This window comes from Culicoides brevitarsis, chromosome 2, assembly GCF_036172545.1.
Source record: "Culicoides brevitarsis isolate CSIRO-B50_1 chromosome 2, AGI_CSIRO_Cbre_v1, whole genome shotgun sequence".
Lineage (NCBI taxonomy): Eukaryota > Metazoa > Arthropoda > Insecta > Diptera > Ceratopogonidae > Culicoides > Culicoides brevitarsis.
In genome coordinates, this window is record NC_087086.1 from 9,021,932 (window position 1) to 9,041,667 (window position 19,736).

The 19,736-nt window shown below is 25.0% G+C and overlaps 2 protein-coding genes across 2 annotated transcripts; one reads left to right on the plus strand and one right to left on the minus strand.

Moving 5' to 3' along the window:
- Positions 1–1,724: 1,724 nt before the first annotated feature.
- LOC134829577 (glutamine synthetase 1, mitochondrial) lies at positions 1,725–5,316 on the minus strand. Its single transcript, XM_063842727.1, has 3 exons — positions 4,208–5,316; positions 2,588–3,137; positions 1,725–2,478 (listed from the first exon to the last, which is right to left on the minus strand). Exons 1-2 carry the CDS (start codon positions 4,854–4,856, stop codon positions 2,590–2,592), a joined length of 1,197 nt encoding a protein of 398 aa, XP_063698797.1. The 5' UTR covers positions 4,857–5,316; the 3' UTR covers positions 1,725–2,478; positions 2,588–2,589.
- A 6,337-nt stretch (positions 5,317–11,653) lies between these two features.
- Positions 11,654–18,826, plus strand: LOC134831388 (ras-related and estrogen-regulated growth inhibitor-like protein). The gene is made up of 4 exons (XM_063845108.1): positions 11,654–12,032; positions 14,186–14,499; positions 16,014–16,182; positions 17,456–18,826. Exons 1-4 carry the CDS (start codon positions 11,957–11,959, stop codon positions 17,599–17,601), a joined length of 705 nt encoding a protein of 234 aa, XP_063701178.1. The 5' UTR covers positions 11,654–11,956; the 3' UTR covers positions 17,602–18,826.
- The last annotated feature ends 910 nt before the right edge of the window (positions 18,827–19,736 follow it).

Below are 19,736 nucleotides of genomic sequence, written 5' to 3' on the forward strand. Positions count from 1 at the left end.
ATCTAATCTCCATCTGTGTCGTATCTCGGTAGTTCAGGTTTCCGTTCCTCCGCGTATTATGTCAGGTCTATAAATTTTCAGTTACCATGCGAAAAAAAAAGTTGCATCGCGCGAGAGATTTACTTGTCTTGTCATTGAAATAACGCAGTCTTGAACCGTTCCTCCATTACCTTCCTCAATCCACAAACACAAAATTTTATTAACAGTCGTTAAATTTTTCATTAGCATGGACTTTGTTGACACACCACGCTATTGCGTATGTATATATCCGCGATGAGTGCAATAAAACTGCGTTAAAGAGACCTAGAGAACGCAAATATTTGTTGACCCATAAAAATTTTTGTTGTTGTTGGCTGATCGTAAAAAAAATAAATTCCGCTCAGCTGATAAATGCACTTGCAGTTGTCGTAACACGATATCTTGGCGTGATACTTTCGAGCAATAAAAAGTTTTTTTATGGTGTCGAGGTCCATCCGCGTGGAATTCTTTGAGGTTTCGAATCGTAAAAAAAATGCATAATTCGTGTCAATGAAAAGAAAAAAAATGTCTCGCTGATAAAAAAAAAATCTTATCGCAAAAAAATTGATTCAAGCGATAATAAAAAATTAATGGTTTGGCTTCTTGAACATTGAGCAGCACGCCGTTAAGATGTGACATGAAGTGTATTATGTAAATAGATAAAGAATTAATCGCCACACACAATAAGACAATAAAAAGTGCTTGAGAGATAAAAATGAAGTTGATAGAGACATATATTTAAAAAAAGATCTGGAATTAAAATGTGTCGAGTAGTATTTGCACAAATGGGTCAACATTTCTTCGCTGTACTTACTATGTGAGATTTTTTTTTTTTTTTTGAATGACATTGAACATTCGAAAAACAAAACAGATGAAAATGTGTGACTCAGAATTGAATAAAAAAAAATTATTAAAAAAATATTTTTAAAAAATTATTAAAAAAATATTTTTAAAAAATTAAAAAAAAATTTAACAATTAATTTTTCATTAAATTAATTAATTATTTTTTTATTAACTCAAATGTGATTTTAAATTTTAATTAAAATTTAAAAAAAAAATTAAAATATACCTTTATTTAAAAAAAATTAAAAAAAAATATTTAAAAAAAAATTTTTTTTTTATAATTAATTTTTAATTAAATTGATTTTGATTTTTAATTAATTAAAATAAAATAATTTTTGTTTTACATTTTTTGCAAATTTAATTTGTTAAAAATTAAAAAAAAAAATGTAAAAGTATGACTTAAAAAAAATTTTAAATTGAATAAAAAAATGTAACAAAATTAAAATTAAATAAAATATTTTTTTAACAATCAATTTTAAATTAAATTAATCAATTATATTTTTTTATTTAACTCGATTGTGATTTTAAATTCTAAATTAAATACAAAAAATTAATTTAAAAAATTACAAAAAAACAAAAAAAAATGTTAATTTTTGATTTTGATTAATAAATTTTTAATTAATTAAATTCAAGTATTTTTTTACATTTTTTGCAAATTTAATTTTTTAAAAAATTAAAAATTGTTGGAAATTAAATAAAAAAAAATATTTAAAAAAAATTAAAAAAAAATATATAAAAATATTTTTATTTTTTAAAAATTATTAAAATAAGTACCTGCGTTACAAAAATTGAAATTAAATTAAAACACAAAATTATTTCTTTTTGTATTTTTATTATTTTTTATTTTATTTTTTTTCTTAACTTTAAATAAAATTTATTACAAACTTTTTTTTATTTTTCAAAGAAAATTTATTCAAATTTTTTACGTATATCCGTTTCCTGTCTTCTTTAATTTTTTTTCAGTTCAAATTTTTAAAATAATTTTTTTTTTGATAATTTTTATGCCAATTTTGGTCTCCTTGGCAAATATTCCATAATGTTCCACAATTAATTAAAATTTTTTTTAACAAACATCAAACATTTAATCGAGCAAGTTTTTTGTCGCTCTCTAAAAATAACTTTTTTTTCTTTCTCTTTTAAATTTTTGACACAATTTCTTCAAATCTTTTTTCCCTTTCTCTCCTCCTAACAACTAGAAAATTATTTGTCTTCGTGAATTATTATTATTATTTTATTTAATTTTATTTTTTTTGTAAATATATTTTGTTTTTCTTCGTTTCTTTTTTCTGATAAAAAAAAATATTTTTTAAAAGCGCTTTTAGAATCGTTTATTAATCATGCTTTGTAATAAAAAAAGAATTTTCGCGTAATTATTTAAAAAAAAATAGTTAGATTTATTTCTTTGAACGAAACCGAAGTAAACAAATCTAAAAGCGATAAAAATAGAAAAATAAATGCTTACTATTGAATGACACGTGTGATGTAATTTTTTTGTAAAAGTGAGTTTTTTTTCTTTCATAAATTTCATAACAAGTTTTAAAACAAAAGTTTTTCATAAAAAAATATTTAACAATTTCAAGAGGAGTTATTTATATATCAAGGACGATTTTGTGAGTCCTGAAAATAAAAGAAAAGAAAAATATTTAATTAAAAATAAATTTATATTAAAAACTTTCTTTTTCTTTAGAAAAATTTCATAAGAGGATTAAAAATAAATTTTTCTTACATTTATTCATCCAACAAGCAAGTTGTGAGCAAAGCATGGCACACGGAATAGGGATCCATGTTACTGGATGGACGACGATCTTCCAAATATCCTTTGCCAGCGTTTGCGACGCCACGTGGAATACGCACGCTGCTTCCGCGATCCGCAATGCCCCAGCTAAACTTGTCGATGCTCGACGTTTCCAAACGACCAACCAAGCGACGCATGTTGTCAGCCCCGCCTTTGGGATCGTAGGCCTTGATGTGTTTCTCCTGTTTGTGCGACAGCTTTTCAATTGCTGCCTTGATGGCTTCCAAACCGCCATCCGCACGCATTTCCTTCGTCGAGAAGTTGCAATGACCGCCAGCGCCATTCCAATTTCCGGGCATGGGTTTTGGATCAAAAGTCACGGTAACGCCAAATTCTTCGGCAACGCGCCACAAAATGTAACGTGATACCCAGATGTCGTCAGCGCCCTTCATGCCAACACTTGGTCCGCATTGGTATTCCCATTGGGAGGGCATGACTTCGGCATTTGTGCCGGCAAAGTCGCAACCAGCGTATAAGCAAGCTGGAAATTAGTTGAAAAATAGAATTAAAAATTTAAAAAAAAATATTTAATAATTTATTAAAAAATATTTTTTAAATCAGGTAATAGCTTAACAAATTATTTCAAATTGAAATTTATTTAAATTAATTTTAATTTATTATTTTTACAATTTTTAAAATAATAAAAAAAATAAATTAATAGTTAAATAAAATTAATTCGAATTTAAGTTTTAAAATTAAAAAAAAATAGTTTAATTAATTTTTTAAAAATTTTTTAAATTTTTTTAACTTATCATTTAAAACTCTAAATTAATTAGTAAAATTATTAATTTTAATAAAAAAAAAAATAATAATTTATAAAATTAATTAAAAAATTAAATTAACAGATTGAAAAAATATTTTTTAAATTTTTAAATAAAAATTAAAAAGAATTTTAATAATTGATTAAAAATAAGATTTGAATTAAATTATTATTTTATAAAAAAAAAATTTTTGAACTGAATTAAATTTTTTTCACAATTAAAATTAATTTATTACATATTGAACTTTAAATTTTTAATAATTAAAAAAAAAAATTAAACTTAAAAAAAATTTAATCTTCAATTTTTTATTAAATTAAATTTTTGTGTTTAACAAATTAAAAAATTGAAATTAGTCAAACTAAAAAAAAGCAAATTTAATCAAAAATTATTAAATAAATTAAATTAAAAGAATTAAAAATGAAATTAACAAATAAATTGAATTTAATTAAATTAATTTAAAAAAAATAAAATTAAAATAAATTTTAATTAATTTATTTTTTTTATCAATAAAAATATATTTTTTTTAATATTAAAAAATAAAATTGCAAAAAACTAAAAAAATAATAAAATTTAAAATTTATGTTCAATTAAGAAAAAATTAAATTCAATCAAAAAATTAAATTAAATTAATAAAAAATAATTAATTTAATTTAAAAATTATTTCAAATTTTTGAATTAAAAAAAAAATTAAATTTTTATTAAAAAAAAATAAATTTTAAATTTTTATAAAAAAATTTCCTTCAAATTAATTTTAAAAAAAATTTTTTTTTTTTTTCAGATTTCAACTCACCAAGTGCATGCGACTCCGCAATATCTCTGGCATAGACCTTCTCAGCGCCAACGCCGCAATAATAAGGTCCCTGTTCTCCGGGAAATCCGCCAACGGGCCATCCCAAAGGACGTCCATCCGTATCGAGCAACGTATATTCTTGCTCAATACCGAACCACGGCTCATGTTGCTTCGTGCGATTCATGGCATCTTGCATCTTGTTACGATGATTGGTGTCTGTGGGCGATCCATCGGGCTTGTAAGTGTCGCAGAGCACAATAACGTCATTCGAGCCTGCCTTGAAGGGATCCCGATAGACAGCTTGAGGCACGAGCGTGCAATCCGAGTTACCGCCAAGCGCCTGATATGTGCTACTTCCGTCGTATTGCCATTGGGGGGCATCTTCGGGACGCTCCACACGCTTCGTCAAGACGCGATCTTTGCAACGAACATTTTCGCCGGTGCCGTCAATCCAAACGTATGTCGCTTGCACGTATTTCGGGTCGTACTTGAGCTTCGTGTAGCGTTGCAGCAAGTTTTTGTTGAGCTGAGCATTCGGGGAATCCTTCAGAATTTTCGCGTTCAAAGTGCTGCTTGTACTGACCATGCGCCTTGCCGACGATTTGCCAGCTGCATTGATAATTAGTACACCGATAGATCTCAATGCCATTTTAGTTGTGGTTTCGTTTTTAGCTCTATTTCACACACAAAATTCAATTAAAATCAGCAGGATTCAATTTTCTTTGGAATTATTTTTAATTTTCGTATACTTGAGTGTTTTTTTTTATTTTTTCTCTCAACGAGATATCACAAAAAATTTTTTTCTTCAAAATTTTATTTCACTGCACACATAATATTGTAAAAAAATTCAATGCAAGTGTGTAAAAAAAATTACGACACGAGTAAAAATAAAAATCGATGCTTACTCGAAGCGAGTTTCAGCAGCACTGACAAAAATTCGTCTCGTCGAAGAGCAGTTTCCCCTTTTTGTGTGTTATCAAAAAAAATCTCGTTTCACTGTATTTGTTCGGACACACACTTGTTGTTGTTGTTGTTTGTGTTGAAAGGAAGAAGAAATAATTTTTTTTTCGGCCAATTATAAGAAAATACGCGCGCTATTGACTCGTCTGCTATCAAAGAAAGCGAAAACTGTTGTGTGGTGTCTGTGTCGACGTTCCACGGACTCACAACTCACAATTTTACAAATACTCTCATATATTATTGTTTTGCTGTACGGCTTCGCAAGCGTGTGAGTATCTTCTTCTTCTTCACTTCACAGCTGAAATTTTTTGTGTTTGTGTTTGTAGCGTAGTATTTTCGAGTGCGGCGCATTTCCAAAAATAAATACGAAATGAAGTTGATTTGTTTTTCGAAGCTGTCAATTTTTTTTAAGGGCAAATTAGAATTTATTTGATGGATTTTTGAATTGATTTTATTAAAATTTTAGGTTGGAAAAAGCGCTTTGATGAAAAATTCTTGTGTAAATTTTATTTTCTGCTCATTGCATATCAATCAATCCATCTTTTTAATGGTTAATGTTTACATCAAAGTCAGTGTTGGGGATAAGAGAATTTTTTTAAAGGGCTCATGATGATTTAATTTTACATACATTTAAAAAAAAAATATTTTTTTTCATTAAATTAAATTCGATTGGTTGAATTTTGATGTTCAAAATTATTTTTAAAACAAATTATTTTTAATTTTTAAAAAATTAGTTATTTTTTTTTTTTAATTTTGTGGTTAAAAAATATTTTTTTTAATTATTTTTTTTTTTGCTTTATTTTAAAAGTTATTTAATTTTAATAAGATTTTTTAAATTTTTATTCGCTTCAAAAATGGTCAAAAATTCAAAAAATTTTTTAAAATACTGGTACTGAATATTAATGATCTTAAGAAATTTAAATTGAAATTTTTATTATTTTATTATTTTAGTTAAATTTATTAAATTAAAATTTTTGTTCGCTTCAAAAATGGTTAAAAATTATATTTTTTTTTAAACACATTACTGAAAATTTATGATCTTATAAAATTTGAATTGAAATTTTTTTAATTTTTTTTTTTTTAAATAATTTTTTATTTATTTTTTTATTTTATTTATTTATTTATTTTATTTTGTTTGTTTAATTTTTTATTTAGGTATTTATTATTTTTTTTTGTTTTAAAAAATTATTTATTTTAATTAGTTAAGTTTTAAAATTTTTCTTTTGAAAAAGATCTTTAAAATTTTTTGACTTTTTTTTAATTATTTTTTAAAATAAAAATTTTAATAAAATTTAAATTTAAAACAATTTTAATTCTAAAATATTTTATTTAATTATTTTTTTATTGATTTTTTATTTACTCGATTTTATTTTTTTTTATTTTTTTTTTTTGATATTGACACTTTTATGATTATATCTTTATCGACAAAAAAAAATATTTCATTAATTTCCTTTAAAATCCCTTCAAAAATTTTCCATTACAACTCCTTCTCCAATTTTTTCCCTTTTAATTCATTTTCTCACTCCTTTACAGCAAAATAGCGAAAAAAAAAACTACAACGTAAATCGTAAAAAAAAATAATGAAGTACTATGTCCGACGAAGCCACAAAACGGTGATTAAAATTTGTCTTCTCTCGGATAATATTGGAAAATAAGTTCAGTGTTGAGCAGACATGATTTTCGATCAAAAGTTAATTGATTTTAGGTTAACGAACTGCTTATTTGTCGCTTATTTTCGGAGTGAGAAATGGCGCAGTTTGATGGTCTTCTTTGTCTACTCAACATTTTCTTTGAAATTTCATCCTTCATCAATCAAAAAAAATTCTTAGAATTGTTTTCTACTGAATTTAATTGAAAATAAAAAGAAAATGTCAACTTTGGTCAAAGTGCATAAAAAAATGTCAAGAAAACAACATTAAGCAATCATAGCAATTTTATCAAAAGAAACAATAAAAGTTAATGTTTTGTTTTGAGCAAAAAAAAAATGAAATACGGAAAAAAGAGGCTGCACTACATTTCTTTTGTTCTGAATTGACCTTTGCCCACAAAATGTAAACAATTCCAAATAATAAAAAAAAAATAAAATAAACAGAAGTCATTTTCTGTAAAAAAAAAATTTTTACCTGAAAAGTTGGACTTTGAACTTGATTTGTTTATCAAGATTTTTTTTCGTCTTAATTGTCAAAAAAAAAATCAGAAAATTTTCCTTTGTTATTTTTTGAATAGAAAACATGATGGCAAAAAATATTAGTAAAGTTAATCTATTTTTCAGAATAAAGGTAAATAAGATATTGTCTGAAAATTTTTACTAATAAATTATATTTGTCCCTTTTTTAAGGTCAAAGACCTTTATTGTCTTGAATTAAATCGATGAACCGAATTCAAAGAAAAATTTGATTTTCGCTTTTATCAATTAATGAGAATTTTATTTCAAAAACATTAATTACTACGTTGCCCAAATTTTTCATGTTTTTGACTGTTAAAAGATTTTCGTGGAAAATTAATTATTTTTTTTATTAGTTTTAATTCTGATTGATTTTTCATTTATTTCAAAAAATTAAAAATATTTATTTATTTAATTATTCATTGAATTAAAATTATTTTATAAATTAAATAAAAATTTTAATTAAATAAATTAATTAAATTTTTAATTTATTTAAATTAATTATTTAAATTAATTAATTAATTAATTAAATAAATGTAATTAAATTAAATTCATATTTTAAAATTTTAGTTTGAATGATATTAATTTTTTTATAAAAATAAAAATTCATTATAATCAATTTTTTTTTTATTTTTATTATTTTACTTTTTATTTATTTATTATTTTTTTTTTTTTTTTTTTTTTTGTTAAAAAATTATTAAAATTTTTTTCTGCTTTTTTCCATAGTATTTTTTTTAATGGAAACTTTTTCAATATAACCGGCAATTTTCTCCAACTTTTAAAATAAATCTTTGAAACATGTGATACAATTTGCATACCACACAGGCAACTTTTAACACGAAAAAACATTTTTATTGATCAAAAATTAATTTATTACCTTCTTGTAAACAATATTTTAATGAGCATTAAAGGAATTTTAATATCCATAAATCGACATCCTGTTATTCAGAAAAATAAATAATTTATTTCATAATCACGCCAATACCAATTAAACAACAACGAGGCACGTATACATTTTCACTCAAGTGGGCAGAAAAACAACGGAAGAAAATATGCATTAACCGAGATCTTTTGAAAAGTATTGCCGGGCATTTTTTTTTTCTTTTTTATTACCTTTCACTGCAAATTTACTGCCTCACTAATTTTTATTGCGCCTCTGCATTTTCCCCCATCTTCTTCTTCAGTAATGCATAAAACATTAGAAATACGGCCTTGACTGCAACCTTTGAGTTTACAAGTCGGAGACAAAAGGCATTCACCCCGCTCGTATGTGCGTGAGAAAAAGGGAAAAAGGCACATCTAATAAAAAAGTATAAAATGACATGCCATTACGTGCAGAATCACTGCATCTTTCAAGTTCAAGAAAACTTGAGTAATAAATTTTATAACTATGTTTACTTCAGAAAAGCATTAAAAGGAATGTTGCGTCGCGTCGGCGAAGATAGATTCGATAATGGAAATGTAAGAACATTTTTATGGACTTGTAACTTGTTGGATGAGTTACTAACTCAAGAGATTTGATGCTTTCAAAGGATCTTGCACTGAGAATTTACAAAGAAATGCAAAAATGTCAATTAAAACTTTTTTTTAATTCATAGAAGGCAAAAATGTTTCATAATTTAATTTTTATTTGTATTTAAATAATTTTTGAATTAGCGAAAAATAATTTTCAAATTTTTAACTGTCATTTTTTGAATTGACACTTACGAATTTCTTTGAAAGAAATTTTTTTTTATTTTTTAATTGTTTGAAAGTCTCTCAAAATAAAAATTTTGCTTTCCAAATCTAAATTTAAAATAAAAAAAAAACATAAATGTCAATTCAAAAAATAACCGTTAAAAATTTGAAAATCACTTTTCGCTAATTCAAAATAATTCTTTTATAAATTTCTTTGAACGATTTTTTTTTATATAAGAGTCCAAGGACAATTTAAACTTTTTTTTTTTGTAACCATTCACATAACAAAAGAGAAAGGAAAGCGAACACAAATTGAATTCCTTTGTAGCAATAAACAAAACTGTAAGTATTTTCCATTATGAAACACTTCCTCTATAAAATGTTAGAGGCTTCCATTTATTGTTTTGCAAAAAAAAAAATTGTAACGAAGGAAAAAATCAAAACAAATCACAATCCTTCTACGAAGCAGTTATGCACAATTTTTTTTTTTTTTTTCTCATATATAACTTAGAAAAAAAAACGGATCAAAATATAAACAATTTTGTTTTGCAATCGTGTGTCTGCGAGAAGGAAAAAAAATATAACGATGGGTCATGTAACAATTCCTATGAACAAAAGTTTGGTTGGCAAGACTGAAAAAAAGGTGTTGTCAAGGTTTTTAAGGAGTCTGCCGACTAAAAACGTCTAGAACAAGGATTTTGTCAATTAAAAAAAATATTTGTTATTCAGTGAAAACTTTTTTTTATTGTTTAGAATGACGTAATTTAAATAATACTCGGAGAGGTATAAAAAAAATATATATTTTTTTTTAATATTTCATAAGAGAAAAAAGCAAAAAATAAATAAAAATTTTATAATAAAAAAATTAGAAGGTTGAACTTTTATTTACTTGCAATATTTAAAAAAAATCCAAATAAATCAAAACGATTAAAATCAATAAAATTTTAAAATAAAATAATTCAAGCAAAAAATAAATAGAAAAAAATAATAAAAAATATTATCAAATAATTATTAATTTATTAACGTAATATTAAATTGATAATTATTATTTAATTTTATTCATTATTTTTTTTATTATTTTTTTTCATTTTTCATTTTTTACTTGCATTATTTTTTTAAATAAAGAAAATTAATTTAAAAATTATTAAAATATTTTAAGAATATTGATTTAAGCGAAAAAAAAATAATAAAAATAATTTTTGTAAAATTAAAAAATATAATTAATTAATAATTTGAAAAAAATTTAAAAAAAATGAATTTTAATAAACTTTATAAACTGAATTCTTTATTTTTTTTTTAGTAAAAAATAAAAAAATAATAATATTCATTTATTAAAAAATATCAAATTATTAATTATTAGGTATATAATTTTTCTGAATTTTTAACATTTTTATTTGTTAAACAAAAAATATAATTAATTGAATGTTTTAAAAAATTATTTTGAGCAAAAAATTAACAAATTAAATAAATTTATATTTAAAATAAATCTAAATTAAATAAATAATTAATTTATTTATATAAAAAATATATAAATAAAATTTTTAAAATTATATTAAAAGTAAATTAATTAATTAAATTAATGTTAAATCAAACTAAATTACATATATTGAGTGTTTCGTATTTAAATAAAATAAAATTAAAATACGAAATTATTGAACAAGAGATTTATTATTATTGTCTTAAAATTGAAGATTTATTTCAGAACTAAAAGTTAAAAAAAAATATGTATAACCAATTTTTATAAAAAAAAATTAAATAAATTATAATTGACATTCAGATTTCCATAAGCCCCTTTCAATTTCAATTGAAACCCTTAAAAATTAATTTTAAAACCATGGTTTTCTTGACTTGAAAATATTTTCGTTGCTAAACATCTTCATTCAGCATAGAAACAAATCTTTATGGAAAATTTTCCTTCCCCATTTTCAAATTTTTCTCTAATTAGAGCAACGTTCTGTTTTATAAGAGACCCTCATGAAGGTTAAAAATGTTTCGAAACGTGTCGCAGTTCATAACAAACACGATTTTTTCATTTAAATTGCTGCTTACGACATTTTACAATCCGAACAATCAAAGAGTTATGATCCGTTCCATAACCCAATCAATCAATTCATAACAACTTTTAAAAAAATCTTTGATTTCTTAAAAAATCTCTTTTACTGCGACTAAAAATTAAATTGTTCGAGTTAAACAATAAAAGGTAAACTTTTCGAGGAAAATCCAATTAAAAAGAGAAGTCCTACGAGTCACTTGTCAAAGAAGTTACCTAAGAGCCGCAAAATCAGATTTTTAAACATATAACGGTAGTTTTATTGCGCATGCGCCATTGGAAATTCTCTCACAAATTTTCCTTGTTTTTGTTCTCTTTTCAGCTTCCAACGTTACATAAAATTACGAAAAATTCTCAATCAACTTTTTAGTATATATCAGACGACCGGCAAAGGAAATTCCTTAGTTTAGACCAAGCTGTTCAACAGAAAAGATCTCTTCTCCTAAAAAAAATAGAAGAAAATAAATTAAACAATAAAAAAAAGTAATAATAATAAATTTTATGAGAGATAATAAAAAATTGAAATTTATGATGAAATTTCAAAAAATTATAAATTAAAATTCAAACCAAAATTAATGATTGAAAAAATTGAGATAAATCAAGAAAAAAGCAAAGAAAGTGATTTATTTTGACATTCTTCGACAACAATCGGCAACTCATTAGTTGTAACAAGAACAAGAAGAATCGCAAAGAATAAAAAAAAGTGCTTGGTTTCGTGCCAAAAATTATTCAGTAGGAATTCGAAACAAATAGACAAATATTTCGTACGGGTGTGAATTTTAAAATAAAATCGCAGCATTCATTACAAAAGATCGTCTTGCGATCTCGTGAATGCATTAGAAAAATTTTCTAAAGAAATTTAAAAAAAAATAAAAGTTTAAGAATTTCTTGAGTGACAATGAAAGCAGAGGAAAAAAGTAGTATGCCCCGCGTAAGAATTGCCGTGATTGGCGACACAAATGTGGGAAAATCAGGTAAGAAAAACAAACCTACACACTGTTTACTATGCGATGCTCATCAAACAATTTCGCTTCAGCGATTTCCTCTTTAAACATTGACCTTTAGAAAAATAAAGAAAAATTTTCCTTTAGAGAAAAACTACAAAAAAAAAAATATTTATCCATTGCGGAAAATGTGGGCATCGCGCGTTTTAATCCACAATCAAAACAAATTCTTTGTTTATCGGGAAAGAATTTCTAGTTTTTTTTACGATTTTTTTCGCAATTAATTCGCTTAGATACATAAACAAAAATATTTTTTATTACAATTTTTTATTGAATCTTTATTACCTATTTAGTGGAATCGGCTCCAATTAAAATTTTTACGTGTTTATGAGCAAAAATTTTAAGAGTGATCTCCTAATTTGGAGTGACTCGAAGCAAAAAAAAACATAAAAAAATTTCAAAGTCAAAAGGGAGCGTCTCAAAAATTTCTGCTGTGCGTCCCTGACAAACGCATTTTTGAAATATTTTACAAAAAAACATAAAAAAAAACACAACCTTCGGGTTAAGCGTTTGCCTAATCTAGCGTTTAAATATGTATCTAGAGCAAGATAGAAGAAAATATTAAAAGAGGAAGATTAGTTTAAATGACATGAAAAATTATTATAGTTGAAAGCGTCTTTCGTGAAAAATTATGAGTTTTTGGGTCAAATTAAGGGAAATTCTTGAGGTTTTAAGGAAAATTTATAAGAAGGAAATTTTTTAAAAATTTAAAAAAATTAAAAAAAAAAATTTAAAAAAAATATTTAAAAATTCCTCAAAAATTTTTATTTAAGCTAAAAATTATTTAAAATCATCTAAAAATTAATTTTAAATTATTTACAATTTTTTGCTAATTTTTTTGAAAAAATTCAAGAAATTTTGTAAAAAAAAATAATATTTATTTAAGTATTTTTTTTTTTAAAGAATTTTAATAAAAATTTGATTTTTTTTTGACAAACAATTTTTTTAAGAAAAAATAATATGAAACGAATTTTATTAAAATTTATATTAAAAAATTTATTTTTTTTTTGTTTTATTTTTTAATTTGATGAAATTAATAATAAAATTTTCTTATAATCAATTTGATAAAAAAAAATAATAATCAAATAAAATAAATAATTAAAAATTAAAAAAAAATTAATATTTTTACTAAAATTATTAAAAAATATATTATTAAAAAAAATAATTTTAGTAAAAATATGATTTTTTAACAAATTTATTATTAAATTTTTTTATTTTAAATTTATTTTTTTCTTGTTTTATTTTTTTAATTTGATGAAATTAATAATAAAATTTTCTTATAATCAATTTGATAAAAAAAAATAATAATCAAATAAAATAAATAATTAAAAATTTAAAAAATTATCATATTTTTACTAAAATTATTTATTACAAATAATTTTAGTAAAAATATGATAATTTTTTTAACAAATTTATTATTTAATTATTTATTTTATTTTCTATTGAATTTTGTAAATGTATTATTTTTATTAAATTTATATTGATTTTTTTTTATTAAATTGATTATGAGAAAAATTTACTATTAAATTCATCAAATTAAAAAAGTGAATTTATATAATATTTTTTTTAATGAAAATTCGTCGATTAAAAAAATTTTATTAAAAATTATAAAAATTCTTTAAAAAAAATTTAAAAGATATTCTAAGCAAAAAAAATTCAGACAGACAAAAAGAAGCCCTTGAAAACCTTTTAAAATTCAATAAAAAAAAATCGCTCTAAACCGAGAAAAACAAAACTTTGTAATAAATGAATCACCTTACCTATTTTTTTGCCGATTAACAACAAAACATAAATAAGATTTCCCAAACTCAAGGACAATCTTATTAAATCTGTAATAAAATGTGTGTTAAGTATTTTTCAGACATTTTACACTCGCGCGCGATCTCTCAAACAGCCAAACTCTCGAAATTTCATTACAAACGAATTTTTAATCTCAAAACGAAAATGTAACGTGCCAGGCCAGGTCACAATAAAATTGCACAATAGAGAAACATGTGTTTTATTTTACTCGCTTTTAGTACCGCGGTCAATACTCGTTTTCATTGCCCCATGTTCAATTCATTTTCATTTAATGCATTCCTCGGGCGGAAAATTCATTGTTTGTGTTTCTTTTATATTTCTAGCACTGACAGTGCGCTATTTGACGAGGCGCTTCATCGGCGAGTACCGCTCAAAAACAGATTTGTTGTACAAACAGACAGTCGTTGTCGATACGGGCCTGCTGGATGTGGAAATTGTCGACATTTCGGCGGAAGGCGATGACGAATTCCCCATGGAACAGATTTTGTGGGCAGATGCGTGTCTTATCGTCTACAGCATCACAGATCGCAGCAGTTTCGAGTATGCTGCGAGGTCATTGGCGGAAATGCGACAACTTCAAAGTCAACCTGTGGCCTATTTGATCGCCAACAAAGCGGATTTAGATCATTTAAGACAAGTAAGTGGGTCAACGAGAGACATTTTTATCATAAAAATTATTACTTTCTTGACGTAATGCAGATGTACGTGTGCATGGAGACGCATGATTTAGCGTTAAATGAAGTGAAATTTAGGGCAGACTCGTCTAGTCTTTCGGCTTTTCTTTCATTTGAATAACGAAACTAATTAGGAGAAACATTATCGCGCGTCCCAAATCTCGCAAAATGAACGAACAAAAAACGTGACTTGAGGTTATTCAGGTTCAATCTGATAAATTTAATTGACAGAGGTGTGACCAATTTATAGGAAAATTTTCACTAAAAGGCGTTGAAAACTAATTTTTTTATTTTTTAAAAGTAATTTAGGACAAATTTTCATTAAAATACATATTTTTTACTAACAAAATTTGCTAAAGATCAAAATGACGCCATTTTGTAAAATTTCCCGCCAAAATAATTTCTTCTTCAAAATTATTTTTTTTTTTGTTAGTTTAAAGAAAATATAATTTATGAAAATATATTAAAAATAAAACAAAATGGCGCTAATTCATTTAAGTTTTGGCGCCATTTTATAAAATTTGAATATTTTTCAAAATGGCGCCAAAATTATAAATTATTTTTTTTTTATTTTAAAAATTTTTATTAAAAAAAATAATATTTCAAATATTATAAAAATTTTCTTACATTATATGTGAAATTCTAAAGAAAATTCATACTTTTATTTAAATTATAAAAAATAGATAATTTTGGCGCCATTTTTTAAATTTCCCGCCACTTCTCTGATCGCTCCATTTATAAACGAAAAAAAAATTGCAAAAGAAAAATTAACTTTTCCGCTTCGCCAACTTCATTTTTTTTCATTTTCTTGTCCGCTAATGAGAAGTTACTAACCTACAAGCAACAGGTAGAAACAAAAAAAAAATCTTGCATGGAAACATCTAAATTATATCATCAACTAAAATCTACAATTGCTTCCCCGAGCAACAGACTCGATGATGACCAATTACTGTAAAAGAAAAGTAAACACGTTTCGCTTTTCATTTGTCGCAATGTCGACTTGAATGGTAAACCCGATAAACGAAAGACGATGAAAATAGGAGTGAAAACACATTTTCATTAAATTTAATTCTTTTGTGTCTGACATTCGCATCGAAGTTAGTCAATTACGTGAATAACAATAGACGGAAAAATTGAAATTGCAAACAATTTTTTTTTTTCATTTGACAATTTATCGATAAGAAGTACGGATTTGTGTCGTTTGTCCTTGAATGCCGTGAAAAATAATGAAAAGCGTTTATTCACCTTCGATGCTCGCTTTTTGCTTTCGAAAAACTTTTTTTTGTTGTTGGTTTGTAAATTAGAAGGACGGGACGAATCCATGTTTTGTGAAATGTGGGATTATTTATGTCTCCCGCGTATTTTTATCTCTTGTCTGTCAAAAGGAAACCACGTCGCGTAGGCGACACATTTGTTTACCAATTCATTGATAATTTGATTTAATGATTTTTTTTCTTCTTTGATGTATCTTTTGCAGGTGCCTGAAAAAGACGGAGCCTCTCTTGCTGCCTCCTATGGCATTGGATTTTGTGAAGTTTCGTGCGCGGAAAATACATCGTCGTTGTACAAAGCATTCGAAAGACTCTTGCTGGAATCGAGAACGAGGCCTGCGAAGCCACGCAAGTTTTCAGTTAGTAAAATGATTGGTAAGTATTTGAAGAAACATGCTAAAAGTCTTCGTTAAAGTAGAATATGAGGCGTCTCCATGAGAAATTGGGACCTCAAGAGGAAAATTTGAGACCTCGAGACTTAATTTAAATATTTCAAAGGGCTTATTTGATATTTCAAAAGGAAATTTTAAGACCTCAAGATGAAATTTTAAGACCTCAAGAGATGAATTTAAAAATTCAGGAGGAAAAATAAGACCTCAAAGCAAAGTTTAAACTTCGAAATCAAATTTTAAGACCTACAAAAGAGAATTTAAGACCTCAAAAATTATTTTAAGACCTCAAGGTAAAATTTTGAGACCATAAGAAATGAATTGAAAACATTCAGAAGAAAAAAAGACCCTAAAGTTAAATTTAAGACCTTAAAAAAATTTAAGACCTCAAGAGAAAACTAAAGACCTTTAAAAAAAGAATTTTAAACTTCAGAAAGATTTTCAAGAGGAAATTTTGAGACCTCAAGAAATAAATTTGAAACCTCAAGTGAAGGTAAAGTTTTTAGACCTCAAGAGATGAATTTAGGACCCCAAGTAAAAAAATTAAAAATTCAAAAGGAAAAATTAAGACCTTAAAGCAAAATACAAAATTCAAAATCAAATTTTAAGACCCAAATAAGAGAGTTTAAGACCTCAAAACTTGTTTTAAGACCTCAAGATTAAAATTAGAGACCTTAATATCAATTTTAAAGATCTTATCAGGTTTATTTGATTTTTCTAAAGAAAATTTTAAGACCTTAAGATGAAATGTTAAGACCTTAAGAAAAAAATTAAGACCCCAAGAGATAAAATTGAGACCTCAAGAAGTAAAAGTGAGGCATCAAGAGAGAAAATTTTAAACCTCAAGAGAAAAATTTAAGACCTCAAGAGATGAATGGAAAACATTCCAAAGAAAAAAAGGCCTCTAAAGTAAAATTTAAGACCTTAAGAGACAAATTTAAGACCTCAAGAGAAAAATTTAAGACCTTAAAAGAAAAATTTAAGACCCCAAGAGATAAAATTGAGACCTCAAAAGATAAATTCAAAAGGAATTTCAAGGGAAAATTTTAAGACCTCAGAGATAAAAATAGGGTCAAAAATCTGAAAATCCCTTAAATATCAACCAAAAATTAATTATAGAAATTTCGACTTCTTAAAGATTAACAAAAAGCAATAAAATCACGTTCTTTCTTCACACAAAAACCAACACAAAAAATATTCAATTTATATTTTTCGCCACAAAAACGTGTCTCATTGCATTTCTCTCTCTATCTTTGCAGGTACTCTGATAGGCAATAACAATGTTTCGGCACGTCAATTATCTCTTTTGAACTCGGGCACAGTAGTCCCCTGCCAGAAAGGCGAATTACACAAGTCACGTGTCCTCAAGCGACGCCAAGCGTTCACTGCAACAGCTTCACTCTGACCCAGTACGAGCATCGGCTACGAGAGTATTTAAATGGACCAAAAATTAATTGAATTTTTAGAAATTAAGTGAAAATTTCCCTCCGCACGTTATTTTAATAAATTTCTCACAAGAAATTGTCTGTCACGTGGATCGGGATTCGAGAATGGAATTTTTTGGGAAAAAAAGATTTTTTTTGTCCGTAAACAATTATCGTTTTAGATAGTTGGACAAGGCATCGTTTCAAGGGAAAAAATCGCAGTGACATGACGAAAGGTCAGATCCTTCGCATGTGTCACAAGCAGGCATGCACCCACAATCGTCACACGTGTGCATTGCGGATCAGAAATAGCAGAGACCAAAAATAAACATGAGCAACTAATTTCCTTTCATGTTTTCATCGTAAATCGCAAATTGAGCCATTATCGCGGCAGGAAGTCACACAAACACGAGCAACATCCGATCAGCGTGGATGAATGAAAGTTGTCCTTATTTCGGAACGCATTGAAAAGCCACACAAGCACGTGCTGGAACGAAAATCACATCAATGTCGGTTGCTACTCGTGGAATTCGGACAATTTTTTTTTTATTTTTGAAACCTTCCTCTACTTTAAAGTGGCGACGACACCGATGATGCGACTAAACATTGTTGTGTTAAAAATAATTTCAGCGAATTCCGCTGTCAACATTTGGGACACACCATCTTCGTCGTGCGACAACGGCACACATTATTAATCATCTATTAATGTTTCTGTGTTGTGATCTTCCAACCAACACTCATATTTTTCACCTACAATCCGACGCGAATGATCAGTCGGTCGCCACCTTTCGTGTAAAAATCGCCGAGAAAAAAATTAAAGAAAATACTTTATGGCGCCGCGTTCGTGCATATGGCCTGATAATAAAAATTTATTGTATGGAAAATATTTAGTGATCCGTTGACAGATGAATTATATTTTGAATTCATTTGATTTTTCGTATTTTCGAATTTTTTTTTTTATTTATTTTTAAAACACCAAAAACATCTCTCTCACGCACACAAAGCACTATTAGTGTGAAAAATGTGTAAAATTCCGAGATTTTATTTTGATTTTCCCGAGAGTAGCGCACAACACACAACAGAACAAGACTTGAGGAATTTTGTTTGGTGAATGAATTCCAACACAAAATTTTATATTTTTAGTCGAAATTATTAATAATTTTTTGTTTATGTGCATCTGCGAAGGCGGATTTAACGTTGATTCATAATTTTTGTTCAAACTAAAACATTTTAAATGACTTAAAATTGAGTTTTTCATAGGAAAGCCTTTTAATGTGATTTTTGCTCAAATTACGGCAAAATATGAATTGTACGACTGAAATTATTGGGAAAAATGTTTTAATTAACTGAATGAAAAATGTTGAATCATCAAAAAATAATTTTTTTTTTGAATTGAATTTATTTAAAAAAAAAATAAATTTGAATTAATTTTTTTTTAATTTTTGTCTATTTTAATTTATTAACAATTAATTTTAATTAATTTGATTTAATTTTTTATCTCATTTTAAAAAATAAATAAAAATTAATTAAAATATTTTTAATTTTTTAAAATAATTAATGATATTATTAATTTAAATTAAAACTAATTTCATTTAAAAATAATTGATAATTATTTTAAAAAATTAAAAAGATTTTAATAATTTTTATTAACTAATTTTATTAAAAAAATAAATTAAAAAAAAAAATAAATAAACAAAAATAATTCTTTTTTATTTTAATTTTTTTAATTAATTAATTTTTATTAATAAATTATTTTAATTAATTTAATTTATTTTTTATTATTTAAAATTAATTAATTATTTTAAAAAATAAAAAAAAATATAAAGAAAAAAATAAAACATTTTTCCCAAATAATTTCAGCCAAAAAGGTCAAAAAATGATAATAATAAATTAATAAAAATTTATGTAGAAAAAAAAATTAAAATAAATTGTACACCATCATAACTAAGGGCCTGTAATAAAAAAAAATATGTGTTAATAAATTTAAGGAAAAAATTAGGTTATTACAATAATTTATTAGAAATAAGAAAAAACAATTGTTTGTATACCTTTAAAAAAATTAAAATTAAAAAAAAAATCTTGAAAATAAAGCACAAATAACAAAAATTAAGAAAAA